Source organism: Coregonus lavaretus, assembly GCF_964263955.1.
Source record: "Coregonus lavaretus genome assembly, chromosome: 19".
NCBI classification, from domain to species: Eukaryota; Metazoa; Chordata; class Actinopteri; order Salmoniformes; family Salmonidae; genus Coregonus; species Coregonus lavaretus.
The window spans coordinates 16074050-16094861 of NC_140006.1; the positions used below are offsets into that span (position 1 = coordinate 16074050).

The 20812-nt window shown below is 43.5% G+C and overlaps 3 protein-coding genes across 4 annotated transcripts; 2 read left to right on the top strand and 1 right to left on the bottom strand.

The window, feature by feature from the left end:
• Positions 1-1459: 1459 nt before the first annotated feature.
• Positions 1460-10257, top strand: LOC311146164 (afadin- and alpha-actinin-binding protein-like). 2 transcript variants are annotated; one of them, XM_084182654.1, is made up of 14 exons: positions 1460-1736; positions 5099-5226; positions 5412-5584; positions 5813-6025; positions 6230-6361; positions 6581-6716; positions 6904-6979; positions 7107-7299; positions 7544-7715; positions 7972-8111; positions 8447-8623; positions 8726-8843; positions 9073-9226; positions 9458-10254. In XM_084182654.1, the coding sequence occupies exons 2-14, from the start codon at positions 5184-5186 to the stop codon at positions 9483-9485; spliced, it is 1755 nt and encodes a 584-aa protein (XP_084038780.1). In that variant the 5' UTR covers positions 1460-1736; positions 5099-5183; the 3' UTR covers positions 9486-10254. The 2 variants fall into 2 exon arrangements, with proteins under 2 accessions (XP_084038780.1, XP_084038781.1); XM_084182655.1 differs by having other exon boundaries at positions 1479-1736; positions 6251-6361; positions 9458-10257.
• Positions 10258-10362: 105 nt separating this feature from the next.
• On the top strand, positions 10363-16244 carry LOC311146174 (guanine nucleotide-binding protein G(I)/G(S)/G(O) subunit gamma-5). Its single transcript, XM_084182666.1, has 3 exons — positions 10363-10517; positions 14195-14358; positions 15142-16244. Exons 1-2 carry the CDS (start codon positions 10437-10439, stop codon positions 14318-14320), a joined length of 207 nt encoding a protein of 68 aa, XP_084038792.1. The 5' UTR covers positions 10363-10436; the 3' UTR covers positions 14321-14358; positions 15142-16244.
• On the bottom strand, positions 15481-18247 carry LOC311146173 (sterile alpha motif domain-containing protein 13-like). Its single transcript, XM_084182665.1, has 4 exons — positions 18027-18247; positions 16833-16875; positions 16619-16730; positions 15481-16512 (listed from the first exon to the last, which is right to left on the bottom strand). Exons 2-4 carry the CDS (start codon positions 16868-16870, stop codon positions 16363-16365), a joined length of 300 nt encoding a protein of 99 aa, XP_084038791.1. The 5' UTR covers positions 16871-16875; positions 18027-18247; the 3' UTR covers positions 15481-16362.
• Positions 18248-20812: the final 2565 nt, after the last annotated feature.

A 20812-nucleotide genomic window follows, 5' to 3' on the forward strand; every position in this document is an offset into this window, starting at 1 on the left:
ACTGTAGCTATTTGAATACATCAATTATAGAATAATACTATTTTACCAAGATTGAGTCTGAACACATCAAATACATGTATTATGATCATCAGACAAATTACTATAATAAATGATGTGACATCTTTTTTTTTTTTGTGGTGTATGGGTGGTCCCGGGGATCGAACCCACTACCTTGGCGTTACAAGTGCTGTGCTCTACCAGCTGAGCTACAGAGGACCACGATTTAAGATGTCTGATAGTGTTGTTTTTTTGCTTGCGTGGTATTATTGCTCTCTAGACTAGCCTAGACCATACTACACCTTCTAGCGCCAAGTTCAAATAGGTTTATGCAGTTCGAACTTTCTAGTTTCTTTCACTTTTCATTTTTTTCACTTAACATTTACTTTTTGAATATGTTTCAAATCACTTGACTATGGGAAAGGTTTAACAATTTGTCTTTGCAGCAGTAAGTCACTAAAATGCATTGGAAAGTTGAGAAAAACATCAGAGCTCATCAGGCATAAGCGCCTCTAGCCTTTATGCGGCCCTAAGCGACATTTGGTTTGGTGTCCCCCCCTCCTCTTGGCAGTGGATACTTTTTAAAATAATAATAATAATAATATGCCATTTAGCAGACGCTTTTATCCAAAGCGACTTACAGTCATGCGTGCATACATTTTTTTTTTTGTGTATGGGTGGTCCCGGGGATCGAACCCACTACCTTGGCGTTACAAGCGCCGTGCTCTACCAGCACTACCAGTTAAAGTACATTTTCTGCAATCCTACACATTTTGCCATGTGGTATAGAGAAAATGTTGCGGTTTTAAAACGAATTTCATGCAATTCTACTCATTCTGCCATGAGGTTCATATTTTTTTGGCAGTTTTAAAGCTAATTTCCTGCCATTTTACACATTTTGCTATGGGGTGGTGAGAAACTTCTGCAGTTTTAAAGCTAATTTCCTGCAATTCATATATGTTCATATTAGATAGAGTGACTAACAACATCAATGGGGGCCCCTGGGCACATGCCCTGCATGCCTGGTCAGTAATTTGGTGATGATTAGCCTACTACAAGGTTTAGAGAGCTGGCTAGACTCTTACCTAGTGATCTAAATAATGTTAGCTGACATGGGCTCATTGAGTGGCAATCAGTGACTGACATAAGAAGTGGAAAACTGCAGATGCACTACCAAATTTCGAAAGTGCACCTTGTGTATTCTAATTTTCTAAATCTCAACAGTAAATTGACACCCAGACTAAGTTCCTAAAAATTAAAATGATATTTTTTGGGAAACTGGCGGCCAAACTGAACCGCGGGCCCGAGTTTGGTCGGCCCTGCACTAGAGCCTACATTAACATAAAACACTAGCGACCCACTTGTGTGGGTGTAAATCACATTAGAAAAGAACTACAATGCACCTGACTTCTTTATTTTGCATAAATAGTCCGTCAATGGTCAGCGCATGATCCAATACAGCGGACTGATACTGATTGCTTGACAACGCATTCGCCAATGACCGTGGTGTTTATTTTGAAGCCAGAAAGAGGTCCACTTTTTAAAAAAAAACGTTTTAAAAAAAACTTTGTGAATGTGGGATCAACTGGGCCACAGTGAGTCAATGTGAGCAGAATCATTCAAGTGGCTTGGCATTCACTGTCAAGAACTAGACAGAGACGACATTGTATGCTACGCTAGCATTCTCGGATTCGCATAGAGTTGCCTGTGCAGGCACTAAGGCAGGCTAATCAAGTCAAGTGAGTATCCACTATTCAGCCATGGCCTTGCTAGCTTCGTTAGCTAGTTAACTTTATACACACATAGCTATTATACAACCAACGTTTCATCAAAACGGAGTTAGCTAGCTACTGCAGGAGCTAGCAGCTTTCTATCTGGCTAGGTAAAGTAACTGTAGGTAAACCAGTTCAAGAACAGATTAATAGTAGCTAAAAATAGTGACTAGTTAACGTTAGACAGCTGACGTTTGCTAGCTAACTTTAACTTGGCTTGTAACTACATTTGTGACTACGTTTTCAAATGAGCCCCATTTGTTTATTTGACTCAGTTGCAGATGATAAGAAGAAGCAAACAGTAGGAATGTTATAGCTACTGCTTTTCGACTGTAATACCAGTGTTATACTTGTATATACACACCCTTATGTTATACTAGGGAAATTATTTCTTCATAGCTAGGGCTGACAGTGAGGACTTACAGTCATGTGTGCATACATTTTTACATATGGGTGGTCCCGTGTATCGAACCCACTACCCTGGTGTTACAAGCGCCATGCTCTACCAATTGAGCTACAGAGGACCAATCAGAATCAATAATCTATGCATAATCAAAGCAGTCGCTTTGTGAGAAGGTGTTAAAGTTCACAGTTAGCCAGTGTTATGTAAATGCCATCTGAAAAGTACCATTGGCCTGGCTTTGTCCCCATAGATGGAAACAGAAAAGTCTGAGCCTTTTGGGTAAAACACTGCGTTAAATACTGTATGAAAATGTGCCTAAGTGTGTTGACTGTGTATTCACCCAATGATAATGTCAACACTAGCTAAAATGTTTGCTTCTTGTTAGCTAGCTAGTTGGTTGCTCTTCTTGGATTTAGATGGAGGCACAGTGGATGTGGTAACTTTGCCTCCAGTGTGACATAGGGCAAAGTTAAATCAGACAAAAGAGGAAACCAGTATCTTTGGTTAAATGGGAGTGAGTATCAGTGTACATAAGATGCAGCCTGGGTCAGTGGATAAGGGCGCCTTAGAAGGTGTTTTCCCACTGCTTTCTTACATGGCTGTTGCCACTGTGGCTCGACTTACCTTCTTCTGTGGTGGTATCACGTGTTGCCCAAGGCAATTGAGACACTCAGGTCTAGATTTACATTTACATTTTCGTCATTTAGCAGACGCTCTTATCCAGAGCGACTTACAAATTGGTGCATTCACCTTATGATAGCCAGAGGGACAACCACTTTACAATATATCCCATTTTTTCTATATCAGTTTTATTTGTATTATTTTTGGGGGTGGGGTAGGGGGAGGGTAGAAGGATTACTTTTATCTTATCCCAGGTATTCCTTAAAGAGGTGGGGTTTCAAGTGTCTCCGGAAGGTGTTAAGTGACTCCGCTGTCCTGGCGTCGTGAGGCAGCTTGTTCCACCATTGGGGTGCCAGAGCAGTGAACAGTTTTGACTGGGCTGAGCGGGAACTGTGCTTCTGCAGAGGTAGGGGGACCAGCAGGCCAGAGGTGGATGAACGCAATGCCCTCGTTTGGGTGTAGGGACTGATCAGAGCCTGAAGGTACGGAGGTGCCGTTCCCCTCACAGCTCCGTAGGCAAGCACCATGGTCTTGTAGCAGATGCGGGCTTCAACTGGAAGCCAGTGGAGTGTGCGGAGGAGCGGGGTGACGTGAGAGAACTTGGGAAGGTTGAACACCAGACAGGCTGCAGCGTTCTGGATGAGTTGTAGGGGTTTAATGGCACAGGCAGGGAGCCCAGCCAACAGCGAGTTGCAGTAATCCAGACGGGAGATGACAAGTGCCTGGATTAGGACCTTTGCCGCTTCCTGTGTAAGGTAGGGTCGTACTCTGCAAATGTTGTAGAGCATGAACCTACAGGATCGGGTCACCGCTTTGATGTTAGTGGAGAACGACAGGGTGTTGTCCAGGGTCACGCCAAGGTTCTTTGCACTCTGGGAGGAGGACACAACGGAGTTGTCAACCGTGATGGCGAGATCATGGAGCGGGCAGTCCTTCCCCGGGAGGAAGAGCAGCTCCGTCTTGCCGAGGTTCAGCTTGAGGTGGTGATCCGTCATCCACACTGATATGTCTGCCAGACATGCAGAGATGCGATTCGCCACCTGGTTATCAGAACGGGAAAGGAGAAGATTAATTGTGTGTCGTCTGCGTAGCAATGATAGGAGAGACCATGTGAGGATATGACAGAGCCAAGTGACTTGGTGTATAGAGAGAATAGGAGAGGGCCTAGAACTGGGGTACACCAGTGGTGAGAGCATGTGGTGCAGAGACAGATTCTCGCCACGCCACTTGGTAGGACACAATCCAAGAGTGAGCCGCGCCGGAGATGCCCAACTCGGAGAGGGTGGAGAGGATCTGATGGTTCACAGTATCAAAGGCAGCAGATAGGTCTAGAAGAATGAGAGCAGAGGAGAGAGAGTTAGCTTTAGCAGTGCGGCGAGCCTCCGTGACACAGAGAAGAGCAGTCTCAGTTGAATGACCAGTCTTGAAACCTGACTGGTTTGGATCAAGAAGGTCATTCTGAGAGAGATAACAAGAGAGTTGGCTAAAGACGGTACGCTCAAGCGTTTTGGAGAGAAAAGAAAGAAGGGATACTGGTCTGTAGTTGTTGACATCGGAGGGATCGAGTGTAGGTTTTTTGAGAAGGGGTGCAACTCTCGCTCTCTTGAAGACAGAAGGGACATAGCCAGTGGTCAAGGATGAGTTGATGAGCGAGGTGAGGTAAGGGAGAAGGTCTCCGGAAATGGTCTGGAGAAGAGAGGAGGGGATAGGGTCAAGCGGGCAGGTTGTTGGGCGGCCGGCCGTCACAAGTCGATACTACTATACTTAAGTCTACAATGCACAATGTATGTTTAAACAGAGTTTGTCGAGAACTGTACTGTTACCTATTTAAAGGGGAGTGGCGAGAGTGTAGAATGTGGTTGAGCTTGTTTCACCAGGAAAATCTTAAGGATCATATTATAGAGTCAAAGGGAACAATTAAGTGCGAGTCTGCAGTTGCCTCTGTTAAAGCCATTTTTCTCAAACTAAGCATTTTGAATTCAATGCCACTGACATTGTTAATTAAACCTTTCACACACCGCAGTCAGTGGCCTCTCTGTGTGGGTGTCTAAAAGCCATCCTCTGGCATACAGCCACAGACAGCCTAGTTAAAGTTAACATGCAAACTATCTTTACTCAAGCTCAAAGTATCACTCTACAACAATCCAGTGTAACAGCCAAGGCCTGAAAGCCCTACCCACCCCCAACCCGTCCCATGATGGCACAACACACAGATTGCGTTTAATTCCGCATGGCGTTAGTGAAGAATCGACCCAGATTATCCTGCATTGGAGTCTTATGTCACTGACTTGATGCTCTATTTCAGGATTCTGTTCCAGTGAGTGCAGCCTCCGGTCGGTCTGTCTGTCATCTCGCGGATGACCTCCCAAGTGTCCTGACGCTGTGTTGACATGGGAGACTGGTGGACGACAGCAACCATAGAGCCATCAATAGGTAATTTAATTCAAATGGGGACCCGGGGACAAAATAGACAATTTTTTGTTTTTAAATGGATTTTTGTTAGATGGTGTGGGATCTAGCCCTATTTTTGTGCACTTTTTAATTTTTTTGCCTCATAGCTGCCTGTCAACTTGTGATTTATCAATTGGTTGTTATCTCTATTTCCCTGCTGTGTTTAGGAAACCATGAGATCTCCAGCATATCAAGAATGACGATGTCCCCCTCGAGGCATCATAACAACCTTCCTACAATGCACTCCTCCACCATGACACTGTCCAAGAGTTCTTACAATGTGTTAAGTGCCTTCTGCACTGAGGAGAATGTTCCCCAGTGTACCTCATACATCAATCAGGTACTGAAATTAATATTACTTAGGCTACATTTGGAAAAATCCATACTCTTTCAATACTCTGAGTGGCTTTGTGTAATGTGCTACTTGTTTATGTACTTGATGCTTATTTTACTGCTTGATTTGTGGTTTTGTGTATCTGAAGTTGCTCAATGATTATTCATTGATCTAGTTTAATTTTCACTGTATGCTGCTAACCCATTTGTCTGCCCTCTTTTGGGGCTTGTACAGGAGATGGAGTCTCTGGGGTTCTCCTCTGCCTGTATTGAGTCCAGTTCACCAGAGGGAAGCGGGGGGCTGAACACGGTGCCAGCCCTGAACGTCATGTATGAGCTGCTCCAGATGCACCACCGAAGCCAGCGCAGCCTGCAGGAGCAGGAGACCGAGCAGCTGAAGTGCTCCAGCGCCCTGGAACACCTGCAGATTACCAACTCCAGACTCAAGGTCAGTGAGGCAGTCTTCCCCATAGATCGTTTTCCAGGCAGGGTGCAAAATGTCAGTAAATACTAGCTTGGGGAGCTAAGTTGAGGTTTGAGGGTGTCCTGAAAGGTGCTTACTGCTTAGAATACAACATGCTATTGTTATGACCTTGTCGTCAAGGTGAGCACATATTGCGTATGCAAAACTGTGTTGATGTAACATGTACAGAAAGTATGTAATTGTCCAAAGGATCAGCTGGAGCTCTACAAAAGAGAGAAGTCAATACTGCACGAGGCAGAAAGGCAGCTGCAACTCAAAAACAAGACTCTGCAGAACTGCCTGAAAACAGAAAAAGATGAGGTAAAATTGTTAATCATTGAGTGATGTGCTTACGTAGCTGCAAGCATCCATGGGAAATGTAGTTTTGAGTGTGTGAGTCTTAACCAGCATCTTGCTCAGTAGTGCACACCATAGCAAAACATTTTGTAAGCGAAAACAAAACTCTTGTGTTCTTATTGGATAGATTCAGGTAGGACATCCCAGTTTCAAAACGTTTTCTCCCTACTGAACACACCCCAGGTGCAGAAGCTCCAGAGCATCATCGCCAGCAGAGCCTCTCAGTACAGCCATGACGCCAAGAGGAAGGAGAGGGAGAGCGCCAAGCTCAAAGAACGCCTCAACCAGCTACTGGTGGACAAGAGGGATAAGAAACTAGGTAGGGGTGCTGGAGCATGATCTCAAGACAATTGTTTCCTCCTCCTTATTCCAAAGGTTGTTGGAAATGTGAATATGTTTGCAACCAAGTGTCCTCTTTTATTATTTTTTACTGAGAACACTGAAAATGATGTAGGCCTATATAGCATGTCCCTCATTCCCATTTTTCCTCCCTTTATCTCTACTAGCGATTGATGTATTGAACTACTTGGGACGGGCTGATGGGAAGAGAAGCCAATGGAAGACTGGAAAGGTGGAGGCCAGGTAGCAATACTCATCTAACTGAACCATGTCTGTTTTGGGTGCTTTCATCAACTCTTGATGCAACAAATCCTACATAGCTTTGGAGATCCCACTTTGACGAGTATGTGTTTATTTGCCATGATTGTAGACATGAGGGGGAGATGTACAAATCCCTGCTGAGTGACTACGAGGGTCGTCAGAGGGCCCTGATGCTGGAGAACGCTGAGCTAAAGAAGGTGCTGCAGCAGATGAAGAAGGAGATGGTGTCCATTCTGAGTCCTAGTCCTAGGAAATCCTGCTCCAGCTCCAGAGGAGACCGTGTGGAAGACAGCCTGGAACGGGTAAATTGATGGATTGTCCTATCTGAGACACCGTAGCAATAGTCTACATAGTTATTTTTACGTGGTAATAGATGGATTAGATAAATGTATTTTAAAAAATACTCCTGCAAATGTTAATCATGAATCATGTCTATGCAGAGCCATTCACAAAATCTCAAAGCGTTTGACATAGTATGGAATTGACATTTCGCTATAAACATAGTGGAGAGTAGAGGAGTGATCATGCCTATCGTTGTGCTTTCAGGCCAGCCCAGACAGGGAGGAGGAGGTTGGTGACTGCAGTAGGGAGACCCTGGATCAGTCATGTGATCATGCTAGGGACCAGTCCTGTGAGCACGCCCGGGAGAAGCTGACCAATAGCATCCGACAGCAGTGGAGGAGACTAAAGAGCCACATGGAGAGACTGGACAGCCAGGGTACCAACACATATCATGCATATTATCATGGAAGTAGACAATCTGTAACTCCCCTAGTAGTCATCACTGGCTTTCTCTGGTCATCAACTGGTGTTACATGAAGGCAAATGAAATAATCCATTTATGGCTGACTGCCATAAAATCACTACCAGTACAACTGCATTTTAAACTACTCTGCTACCAAGACATTCTATATGTCACAGGGAGCTTTCTTCTCCACCATTGATCATAATGTGTTGTATCATCCACCTCCCAGCCTCCCTGGTGCAGCAGAGCCAGCAGTGTGCTGGTAAAGAGCTGGTCCCCAGACAGATCCAAGAGGAGGAGATGGAGAGGATGAGACTGGAGGTCCAGCAGTGTAAAGACTTTATCCAGACCCAACAGCAACTCCTACAGGTTAGTTAGACCCACAACGCAACACAAGACTCTCTTTTCAAACCGAGCTACAAGTATCTGCCTTCATGTACATATCTACCTCAAATACATCTTACCTCTGCACATTGATCTGGTACTGGTACTCCCTGTATGTAGCTCCATTCTTGTGTATTTTATTTTATTCCTTTTGTGTTACTATTTTATTTTTATTATGGTAAAGTATACACCAGTTGTATTTGGCGCATGTGACATTTGATTTGATCTACAGTACATCTGTTGTTATTGCCTTGAATTTGACCCTTACAGGAGTTACTCAGTCAAGTGTTATATCCGTTTCCCTTTCCTTGTGTGCGTAGCAGCAGCTCAACTCTCCCTGCTATGATGACGAGACTGCCGCTCTGCTGAATGACTGCTACACTCTGGAGGAGAAGGAGCGTCTTAAAGAGGAGTGGAGGCTCTTTGACGAGCAGAGGAGGAACTTTGAGAGGGAGAGAAAGAACTTTACTGACGCTGCCATTCGCCTCGGTCATGAGGTATCCATTTTGTTTTTGGCAAGTTCTCGAGTTGGAACTGTTATATTTTGTTAAGTTGTCACTTAACTGCGTCTTACCCCTTTTTCCTTTGTGTTTTGACAGAAAAGGGCTTTTGAGGAAGACCGTGCCTCGTGGCTCAAGAATCAGTTCTTGAACATGACTCCGTTCGTGGACCGTAAAAGACATTCCACGTCAGAAACTCCTCGTGCCTTATCAATCAGTAAGTCATGATGATTGCCATAGCAACAATTCGTATTGCTAATCCAGATCGGGATTAATGGAAAATGAATATTGCTGATTCTGTTTGGAAATTTGTGTAGAAAATATTGCATTGGAAGATGGGCAGCAGACTGTTTAATACGGCATCGCCACAAAAAACCCACACGAATGATCTTTTGTGAATCATATGGTGTTTTGAGTGGTTGGTCACAGTCCCTGTTCCCCTCTAGGTAGTGAACCAGAGATGAGTATCCCCTCCACCCCTGCCATGCTGACCAAATCCCGGACGCACACTGCGTTCTCGACTCCTAAATCTGCATCTGACGCTGGCATGCCCTCCACAGCTGATCTCTACCGCACATTATGCCTCATACCAGACAGGAGGTACAGTTTACTAGTTACTTCGCTCTATACCAGCTTACTGTAGTAGTCATCAGTCAGGGTGATATTTGGTAGTCATTATGGTTTTGTGAGATAAATCCCTTTTTTAATTTTGATTCCTACATTAGATAATAGTCTCAAATCCAATCAAATCGGTATCATTGATCCTCACTAACTTAAGTTCTCTCAAACAAACTGTGGTTAACGCTTGTTTGTTCTCTATCAATCCCTAAGCTCCTCTTCCGTAGGCAGTTCAAAATGAGGGAGCTGGCAGGAGTCCAACACCATCCACAGTAGAGAAGACACTCCGGTCAGGTCAAAGCACAGACAGGGAGGTGGAGAATGTTGCAGTATCTTCTCGTTAGGGTCAGAGGAAAACAGCCTCACCTGAAGACGCACTCCAGTACCATTATATTACTGTGGACTCAACCGACAACTCAGATGACAATCCATGGCGTTGTTAATTAGGCACCAAACAGAAGACAATGGACTGAAACAGGGAAAGAATATCTGGATTTGTCCAATAAGATGCACTCATTTTTTTTCTTCCTGTTGCAAAACATTTTCTGTTGCGTGCCCTAATGAACATGACCCATGTTTCAACACCACCACTGCCTCAGGATGCCACGGAGACCTATTTTTGTGCAACTCATGTTGCTTGATCACGGACTAATAATACTGAACAGTGGCACATTGTCATTCACCAAAACTTGATTCAATCAGAGAGCACTTTATTGGACATGCCAATGTTTTTTATTTCTCTTCTATATAGATTTTTATTAAGCAAAGCATCTCCAAGTCTCTAAGCTTTAGCCAAGTGGCAGCCAAACCTGAAATTGGGGTTCCATATCACTACAGATATTTTCCAATTTGGGAAAAGCTATCAATAGGCTACTGACTATCCATGGGAATGTTTCACGCCAGATAGAACATGAATATTTTAATGAGAACTTTATTATAAATGTTTAACATTTTAAGTGCTATCATAAATGCTGCTCTGAAATTGCAATAAACGTATTGTTTTTGTTTCTATCAATTTTCCAACATTTTGTGCTTGGCGCCCCCTAGCGGTTTATAACAGGAGGTGCGGTCGCTTACTGTGCCACGCTGCGACTGCGCAAAAGAGTCACAACCGGATGTGTGATCATCGGTGCTTTGTCTGCGCGTTCGTCGAGCTAACAGCCCATCGCTTCATTTCTAGAAAATAGTAAAGATGTCTGGGCCATCAAACCTCGTTGCGATGAAGAAAGTTGTCCAGCAGCTACGTTTGGAAGCGAGCATAAACAGAGTGAAGGTAATAATATATTTCACACGTAAATCTATTTGGTAAACATGCCCAGGAAACTGGTCCGCTAGCATCAGTAGCTTGCTAGCGCTAAGGGCGTGGAGTCTAGGCACACAAATGGAGATATAGCCATGAAAACCTAATCTGCTAAATTATCTCCAATTAAATTGTTAGTTAATGGGTCTAGAGGCTAATGGCCGAGATTGAGTGTGCCTGTGTGGCATAACGCCCCAGGATAATTATTCCCAACAGTCATTGAACAGCAGGAAAAGCCTAACGTTAATTCAAGGATCTGTTTTTTTTAATTTAACCTTTATTCTTATTTACAATGACGGCCTACACACCATACTGTGTTCACACCATATTATTGTATGTTTGTACCATGTCTTGTGCTGCTACCATGCTGTGCTGCTGCCATGCTATGTTGTCTTACAGTGCCTTGCGAAAGTATTCACCCCCCTTGAAATTTTTCCTATTTTGTTGCCTTACAACCTGGAATTAAAATTGATTTTTTGGGGGTTTGTATCATTTGATTTACACATGTCTACCACTTTGAAGATGCAAAATATTTTTTGTGTGTGAAACAAACAAGAAATAAGACAAAAAAATAGAAACTTGAGCGTGCATAACTATTGACCCCCCCCCCCCCCCCCCCCCCAAAGTCTATACTTTGTAGAGCCACCGTTTGCAGCAAGTATATTGGGGTATGTCTCTATAAGGTTGGCACATCTGCTGGTGTACAGCAATCTTTAAATCATACCACATATTCTCAATTGGATTGAGGTCTGGCTTTGTCTAGGCCATTGCAAGATATTTAAATGTTTCCCCTTAAACCACTTGAGTGTTGCTTTAGCAGTATGCATAGGGTCATTGTCCTGCTGGAAGGTGAACCTCCATCCCAGTCTCAAATCTTTGGAAGACTGAAACAGGTTTCCCTCAAGAATTTCCCTGTATTTAGCGCCATCATCATTCCTTCAATTCTGACCAGTTTCCCAGTCCCTGCCGATGGGGAAAAACATCCCCACAGCATGATGCTGCCACCACCATGCTTCACTGTGGGGATGGTGTTCTTGGGGTGATGAGAGGTGTTGGGTTTGCGCCAGACATAGCATTTTCCTTGATGGCCATAAAGCTCAATTTTAGTCTCATCTGACCAGAGTACCTTCTTCCATTTGTTTGGGGAATCTCCCACATGCCTTTTGGGGAACACCAAACGTGTTTGCTTATTTTTTTCTTTAAGCAATGGCTTTTTCTGCTGACTCTTTGGAGTGTACGGCTTAAAGTGGTGCTATGGACAGATATTCCAATCTCCGCTGTGGAGCTTTGCAGCTCCTTCAGGGTTAACTTTGGTCTCGTTGTTGCCTCTCTGATTAATGCCCTCCTTGCCTGGTCTGTGAATTTTGGTGGGCGGCCCTCTCTTGGCAGGTTTGTTGTGGTGCCATATTCTTTCCATTTTTTAATAATGGATTTAATAGTGCTCAGAACAGGTGTACAGTGGGGAGAACAAGTATTTGATACACTGGCGATTTTGCAGGTTTTCCTACTTACAAAGCATGTAGAGGTCTGTAATTTTTATCATAGGTACACTTCAACTGTGAGAGACGGAATCTAAAACAAAAATCCAGAAAATCCCATTGTATGATTAAGTAATGAATTTACATTTAATTGCATGACATAAGTATTTGATACATCAGAAAAGCAGAACTTAATATTTGGTACAGAAACCTTTGTTTGCAATTACAGAGATCATACGTTTCCTGTAGGTCTTGACCAGGTTTGCACACACTGCAGCAGGGATTTTGGCCCACTCCTCCATACAGACCTTCTCCAGATCCTTCAGGTTTCGGGGCTGTAGCTGGGAAATACGGACTTTCGGCTCCCTCCAAAGATTTTCTATTGGGTTCAGGTCTGGAGACTGGCTAGGCCACTCCAGGACCTTGAGACGCTTCTTACGGAGCCACTCCTTAGTTGCCCTGGCTGTGTGTTTCGGGTCATTGTCATGCTGGAAGACCCAGCCACGACCCATCTTCAATGCTCTTACTGAGGGAAGGAGGTTGTTGGCCAAGATCTCGCGATACATGGCCCCATCCATCCTCCCCTCAATACAGTGCAGTCGTCCTGTCCCCTTTGCAGAAAAGAATCCCCAAAGAATGATGTTTCCACCTCCATGCTTCACGGTTGGGATGGTGTTCTTGGGGTTGTACTCATCCTTCTTCTTCCTCCAAACACAGCGAGTGGAGTTTAGACCAAAAAGCTCTATTTTTGTCTCATCAGACCACATGACCTTCTCCCATTCCTCATCTGGATCATCCAGATGGTCATTGGCAAACTTCAGACGGGCCTGGACATGCGCTGGCTTGAGCAGGGGGACCTTGCGTGCGCTGCAGGATTTTAATCCATGATGGCGTGGTGTGTTACTAATTGTTTTCTTTGAGACTGTGGTCCCAGCTCTCTTCAGGTCATTGACCAGGTCCTGCTGTGTAGTTCTGGGCTGATCCCTCACCTTCCTCATGATCATTGATGCCCCACGAGGTGAGATCTTGCATGGAGCCCCAGACCGAGGGTGATTGACCGTCATCTTGAACTTCTTCCATTTTCTAATAATTGCGCCAACAGTTGTTGCCTTCTCACCAAGCTGCTTGCCTATTGTCCTGTAGCCCATCCCAGCCTTGTGCAGGTCTACAATTTTATCCCTGATGTCCTTACACAGCTCTCTGGTCTTGGACATTGTGGAGAGGTTGGAGTCTGTTTGATTGTGTGTGGACAGGTGTCTTTTATACAGGTAACGAGTTCAAACAGGTGCAGTTAATACAGGTAATGAGTGGAGAACAGGAGGGCTTCTTAAAGAAAAACTAACAGGTCTGTGAGAGCCGGAATTCTTACTGGTTGGTAGGTGATCAAATACTTATGTCATGCAATAAAATGCAAATTAATTACTTAAAAATCATACAATGTGATTTTCTGGATTTTTATTTTAGATTCCGTCTCTCACAGTTTAAGTGTACCTATGATAACAATTACAGACCTCTACATGCTTTGTAAGTAGGAAAACCTGCAAAATCGGCAGTGTATCAAATACTTGTTCTCCCCACTGTATATATACTGAGATAATGTGGCACTTAGATTGCACACAGGTGTACTTTATTTAACTAATTATGTGACTTCTGAATTTAAATGGTTGCGCCAGATCTTATTTAGGAGCTTCATAGCAAAGGGGGTGAATACATAAGCACGCACCACTTTTCATTTATTTATTTTTTGAATTTTTTGAAACAAGTAATTTTTTTTCATTTCACCAATTTGGACTATTTTGTGTATGTCCATTACATGAAATCCAAATAAAAATCCATTTAAATTACAGGTTGTAATGCAACAAAATAGGAAAAACGCCAAGGGGGTGAATACTTTTGCAAGGCACTGTAGGTCTCTCTTTATGTAGTGTTGTTGTCTCTTGTTGTGATGTGTGTTTGGTCATATATACGTTTTTGTCCCTTTTTGGTAGGCTGTCATTGTAAATAAGAATTTGTTCTTAACTGACTTGCCTAGTTAAATAAAGGTAAAAAATATTGACAACACCCATTTGAGGATATTTACAGACTTGTAGGAGTCTAGCTAGTTAGGAGTGCAATAAGTTGCAACCGCTAGAGCTTCCTTTTCACAGCTATAATACTGGATTGTCTTTTCAGGTATCCCAGGCAGCTGCAGACCTTCAGCAGTTCTGCATGCAGAATGCCCTCCATGACCCCCTGCTCACCGGGGTCTCCTCCAGCACAAACCCCTTCAGACCACAGAAGGTGTGCTCCTTCTTGTGAGAACGACCCATAGGACAGACAGACCGCAGCATTCTTTGGTGAGTACCTCTTCTCTTGTCAAAACCTCCATGGGTTTGGTGTATGTAGTCCTTGGGAGAATATAAATTGCATACTCCTCGTGTCCTCTCTCCTCACCTTCTCAAAACCCATTGAAGGCGATTGTTGGAGGTAGCCTGACGACTTACACAATTTTTCTGCTCTGTCGTCGTTTGCTACATACTTTAGTCTGAGACTGCCATCATTTAAGTCATTTATGGTGACGAAGGGCATTGTACGAAAGTAATTAGCGATTGAATTGTCTCTAACCAATCAAAGTATCAAAGACTATTATGAAAATGTATGCACTCACTAACTGTATGTCGCTCTGGATAAGAGTGTCCGCGAAATGACAAAAAAAAAGATTTTTCAAACCACCGCTTTACCCACATGTGTTCTGGCTCTGGCCTAACCCATCGGTTTCTGGACCAATCAGACAGCCCCGAATGTGTTTGCATTCGGTGAAAGGTCAGGGAGGTACTCAGATCCAGATTCATTGCGGAGAATTAACTAACGTCCATGGGTGGAGCGTTTGGGTGGAGCAAGGAGTCTGGGTAGCAAGGTCAGAGGGTAAGACCTCTTGCTTTCTCAGCCAATGGGTTTTGAGAAGGAGGACGCGGGGCGTATGCAATTGAGATTCTTGCCTTGATTGGCCTGTAAGCCACACTAAAGTGAAAGATTCTCTATGCCATGCTAGTCTTTGATTGCATTACAGATAAATACCTGTTTCTTTAATGTGCAAGTATCGCAGTGTCTCTGTACCTCTGTATTTTCCTGTCTCGCAGGCCTTCGTTTTGATGCTACAGGGAAAAAGTTGACCTCAACACTGCTCCTCATTGCCAACGGCAATCCACTGCCACCGAATCTTATGAAGTGTAGAACATGTCAGGAAGACTTGCCATCTATTTTCAGCCAACCACCTTAGAGGATACGATGAGACGGGTTTATTTTTCATGGCACAGTGTGGTTTTCAAGTAAATTATTGTGCCTTTTCTATGATTCTATTTTATTCATCATTGTTCTTGACTTTTTGTATTTAGAAATTAACACTTCTTTCTCTACATGATTGTGTTTTGCTAATCGTTCTTGGGTAAGACTGACAGTGGTACATCTCAAATCATTACTTAAGATGCAAGTAGTTTTATAACAGCAAAATGCGAACAGAGCACCTTTACAATACAAAAGGAAGCAGCATGCCACTGTTGATATGCATGATAAAAACATCCACATCAAACACAAAAGTAAAATGCCATTTTAAGATAAAATAATTAAGGAAATCAAAGAACACATTCATCAACCTATATCCCCCGTGCTTAAATTGACCATTGACGTGCATAGTTCTCATATATACAGCTTTGATCAAGTGAAATAGTGTCTTATTAGGAAAAGAAAATGGCAGTAATGGAGGAACAGGAAGTATAGTTCAAACGTACATTTCCTCCAACTAATTACCATCCAGCCTTAGCTGGCATCAAACTGTTCGATAGTTTGGTATATACTGATCATATCAATGGGACAAGGGTAGAAGATGGATCAATCAGACATCTAGTGCACCTTTGCATCCATCTGAAAAGGATCGTCCACTATTAAATAACCCATTCAGTTGAATCTGCTTCAGGTGCTTGATTTGCTTTGAGACTAACTCTTAGAAAGAAAATATGAAACCTGTACTTTTTAAGACCTGTAAAATGTTCTTATGATGTCCAAGACCTCAAAGAATTAAAGTATTTGTTTCATTTCATAAACTGATACCACTCAAGTTAAATACCAAGAAACTGATCACCGTCTTTGTAAAAGGACGGAAAGGCTCAAATCATTTGGCATCTGTTAACGGTTTAAGTAAAATAAACATTTCATTTTCATAAGGATGCAAGATGCAACCACGCAAGAGTTTTCTAAGCTATGTCATCCTCCACTGTCCTCTAGGGTCTATAAATGTCTTCGGACTGCTCTGGCCGTCCTGCCTCATGATTATCTTGTTACACATTGAGGAGTATGCAGTGATGCTATGATGCATTAGCATTACTCTTCAGGTGCTGAGTTTGAAGTGGTTTCACGTGGTACTCGTAGATCTTCAGTGCTGGCCCCAGTTTGATAGACAGGCCAGTCAGGACATCATTCCGAGTCATCAGAAGCAGAGACTTGCCATCGATTTCCTACGAGAATAACAAGTAGAAGGGATTGGGAAGCGCTTACCCACGAGAACGAGAGGGAAGAACAAAGCGCAACTTGCAAGGTTAGTAAATGACTCTGTTCCTTTACCTGGTCCTGGAAAGCAGTAGCCTGCTCTTCAAAACCTGCAGCTTTGAAATAGTTGACGACATCAGTGAATGCCCAGTCTGCAGGGTCCGGCAGCTGGCCATTCTCCACCACACTAGAAAAAGTGGACAGAACATGAAAATGGGTATAGGAGGACGGCACAATCTTATCCCTCATCTACAGCCTCACAAGAACAACCCCTAGACTCTAGACTTACAGTTTGGCTTCCACTGATCCATTTGTTTTGTTCTCCATTCCAGCTAGAGGAAAAAGAAAATGGTGAGATGGAGACATGGATAAGGAAAAATACAATAATCAAATAAAAGAGTTTAGGTTTATGAAGAAATCTGAGGTCTGTCATGAAGTGAACACATTCACTACTTGCATGAAGTGTGTGTTCATTTGTATTTATTATGAATCCCCATACTCTTCCTGGGGTCCAGGTAAATTAAGGCAGTTATACATTTAAAAAACATTACAATACATTCCTAACAGATTTCACAACATTAAGTAGGATGTATCAAGAGGTTATCTGGAAACTGGCAATTGTATTTCTGAAACCAACTACTGAGCGTCTGACATACTGAGTGTTGAATAGAGAAGGCAAAGGTGTTTTGGAACAAATTTATTTCAAATGTTGACATGCATGAGTAGAGTACTCAGTTGCTAAGCAACATGGATGTGGAGCGCTTGATACTGTGGAAATACTATGGTACAAATGCATAGAACATTAATCGCATTCAATAATGCTAAAAAGCAAACAGTCTTCAATGGATGATGGGCAATAGGGTTCACATAACATGGAGGATATAATCATCACAGTAATGGGCATACTGTGGTCTGTGGATTCTGCCCTGATTCAAAGCCATGGAATGCCTTGCACTCAGATTTGAGTCCAAATTTCAGAGACAGGATCAATTTAAAGCTCCCTGATCTGCATTCTTAAAACTTCCTTATTCAGTCAACATCGTCTACATGACCATGTGGTTTTATCATGAGCCGAATACTTGTGAAGTATTGTATAGCTACTGTACCTACGAGACTACCAGTCTTGGATTTTCAGTAGTTAATCTTTGGAGGGATAATTTCCACCAGAAGCATTACTCCCATAGTTTTGACTTTAGACACTGCATTTCATTCAGGGCTATACACGTCCGTGGACAGAAAGATAGCTGATGGTGATGATGACATTGTGGACTGTTGAGTGTAATATTACAATGTGTAACAGAAGTCTGATGCAGTATGACATATGTAGTAATTGAAGAATGGGTATACATTACGAACTTGGAATAATGAGTCATTTAGAATACTTTATTCCAATATTACTATAGCTTACTACTGAAATTCAATAATTGATACGTTTTGCCAATATGTCTTGCTAACGTGCTGGTTCAGTCTATTAGACACTTACCTTTTTATTGCTAAGTAGCGAGCTAGTTCCTCTGACAGCGTGAATAAATATCCGGTTTATTCACGGTCGTGTGCTTGGCGCTGCGTATTTCATCTATAAACTACCTGAATTGCTCATTAAATTACTCTGTTCTTATGTTAAAGGATCTGCGAGTCGGCATGCGCCACCTAGACAAGAAGCTCATGAACAGGCGCGCACACCATTCTCGAACCTGACCTGCCAGTTCGCAGCCAATGGGGCAGGGTTCCGGTCTAGAAGCACGGTTTCTACTGATCCTACAGTTTTGCTTCTGTACTGCAGTTTTGCTTCTGTACTTCTGATTGCCGGCCCAGAAAGACAATTTCAATACATGGACACATAGAGAAGTCAGATTTGAAAATTCCTAATAAGACACTTTAGTCATCACAGTTTGAGCACTTAACAACCATTGAATTAATGAAATAATTGTCGCTGAGGACGATTTTTTTTTCACCATCACTCAGCCGAAGATGTTAACATTTTATATTCATCCAATGTCTGCCATTTTTTTGGATAAGGTGAAAATGTATTTGCTGCTCCCTGTGCACACTGAGTGGTGGTGCACATGTGATGTTGGTATAAACAGTGAGGAAGATATTTCTGAGCTCTATCATACTATCAAGGTCTGTGCCCAAACAGTTCTAAAAATCCACCTTTCCAGAAATAAGTCTCTCACTGTTGCCACTTGTTACAGCCCCCCCTCAGCCCCCAGCTGTGCCCTGGACACCATATGTGAATTGATTGCCCCCCATCTATCCTCAGAGTTCGTATTGCTTGGTGACCTAAACTGGGTTATGCTTAACACCCCGGCCGTCCTACAATCTAAACTAGATGCCCTCAATCTCACATCAAGGAACCTACCAGGTACAACCCTAAAGCCGTTAACATGGGCAACCTCATAGATATCATCCTGACTAATTTACCCTCTAAATACACCTCCGCTGTCTTCAACCAGGATCTCAGCGATCACTGCCTCATTGCCTGCATATGTAATGGGTCCGCGGTCAAACAACCACCCCTCATCACCGTCAAACGCTCCCTAAAACACTTCAGCGAGCAGGCCTTTCTAATTAACCTGGCCCGGGTATCCTGGATGGATATTGACCTCATTCCGTCAGTAGAGGATGCCTGGTTGTTCTTTAAAAGTGCTTTCCTCTCCATCTTAAATAAGCATGCCCCATAAAACAATTCAGAACTAAGAATAGATATAGCCCCTGGTTCACCCCAGACTTGACTGCCCTTGACCAGCACAAAAACATCCTGTGGCGTACTGCATTAGCATCGGACAGCCCCCGCGATATGCAACTTTTCAGGCAAGTCAGGAACCAATATACACAATCAGTTAGGAAGGCAAAGGCTAGCTTTTTCAAACAGAAATGTGCATCCTGTAGCACTAACTCCAAAACGTTTTGGGACACTGTAAAGTCCATGGAGAATAAGAGCACCTCCTCCCAGCTGCCCACTGCACTGAGGCTAGGAAACACTGTCACTACCGATAAATCTACGGTAATCGAAAATTTCAACAAGCATTTTGCTACGGCTGGCCATGCTTTCCACCTGGCTACCCCTACCCCGGCCACAAGCTCTGCACCCTCCGCTGCAACTTGCCCATGCCCCCCCCCCCCCCCCCCCCGCTTCTCCTTCACCCACATTCAGATAGCTGATGTTCTGAAAGAGCTGCAAAATCTGGACCCCTACAAATCAGCTGGGCTAGACAATCTGGACCCTTTCTAAAATTAGCCGCCGAAATTGTCGCAACCCCTATTACTAGCCTGTTCAACCTCTCTTTCGTATCGTCTGAGATCCCCAGAGATTGGAAAGCTGCCGCGGTCATCCCCCTCTTCAAAGGGGGTGACACTCTAGATCCAAACTGTTACAGACCTATATCCATCCTGCCCTGCCTTTCGAAAGCATTTGAAAGCCAAGTTAACAAACAGATCACCGACCATTTCGAATCCCACCATACCTTCTCTGCTATGCAATCTGGTTTCCGAGCTGGTCATGGGTGCACCTCAGCCACGCTCAAGGTCCTAAATGATATTATAACCGCGATCGATAAAAGACAGTACTGTGCAGCCGTCTTCATCGACCTGGCCAAGGCTTTTGACTCTGTCAATCACCGCATTCTTATTGGTAGACTAAATAGCCTTGGTTTCTCAAATGACTGCCTCGCCTGGTTCACCAACTACTTCTCAGATAGAGTTCAATGTGTCAAATCGGAGGGCCTGTTGTCTGGACCTCTGGCAGTCTCTATGGTGGTGCCACAGGGTTCAATTCTCGGGCCGACTCTATTCTCTGTGTATATCAATGATGTAGCTCTTGCTGCTGGTGACTCTCAGATCCACCTCTACGCAGACGACACCATTTTGTATACATCTGGCCCTTCATTGGACACTGTGTTAACAAACCTCCAAACAAGCTTCAATGTCATACAGCACTGCTTCCGTAGCCTCTAACTGCTCTTAAATGCTAGTAAAACTAAATGCATGCTCTTCAATCGAACGCTGCTTGCACCCGCCCGCCTGACTAGAATCACTACTCTCAGCGGGTCTGACTTAGAATATGTGGACAACTACAAATACCTAGGTGTCTGGTTAGACCGTAAACTCTCCTTCCAGACTCACATTAAGCATCTCCAATCGGCTTCCTATTTCGCAACAAAGCCTCCTTCACTCATGCTGCCAAACATGCCCTCGTAAAACTGACTATCCTACCGATCCTTGACTTCGGCGATGTCATTTACAAAATAGTCTCCAACACTCTACTCA

Bases quoted from the DNA above. Each gene is read 5' to 3' on its own strand.
- LOC311146164 (XM_084182654.1), top strand. From the start codon at position 5,184: ATGGGAGACTGGTGGACGACAGCAACCATAGAGCCATCAATAG. The intron at 6,362-6,580 runs GTAAAATTGTTA...AACACACCCCAG, and splicing joins TGAAAACAGAAAAAGATGAG to GTGCAGAAGCTCCAGAGCAT. The intron at 8,112-8,446 runs GTTAGTTAGACC...TTGTGTGCGTAG, and splicing joins CCCAACAGCAACTCCTACAG to CAGCAGCTCAACTCTCCCTG.
- LOC311146174 (XM_084182666.1), top strand. From the start codon at position 10,437: ATGTCTGGGCCATCAAACCTCGTTGCGATGAAGAAAGTTGTCCAGCAG. The intron at 10,518-14,194 runs GTAATAATATAT...TTGTCTTTTCAG, and splicing joins CGAGCATAAACAGAGTGAAG to GTATCCCAGGCAGCTGCAGA.
- LOC311146173 (XM_084182665.1), bottom strand. From the start codon at position 16,870: ATGGAGAACAAAACAAATGGATCAGTGGAAGCCAAACT. The intron at 16,731-16,832 runs GTAAGTCTAGAG...CACTTTTTCTAG, and splicing joins GGATCAGTGGAAGCCAAACT to TGTGGTGGAGAATGGCCAGC. The intron at 16,513-16,618 runs GTAAAGGAACAG...TTATTCTCGTAG, and splicing joins CTACTGCTTTCCAGGACCAG to GAAATCGATGGCAAGTCTCT.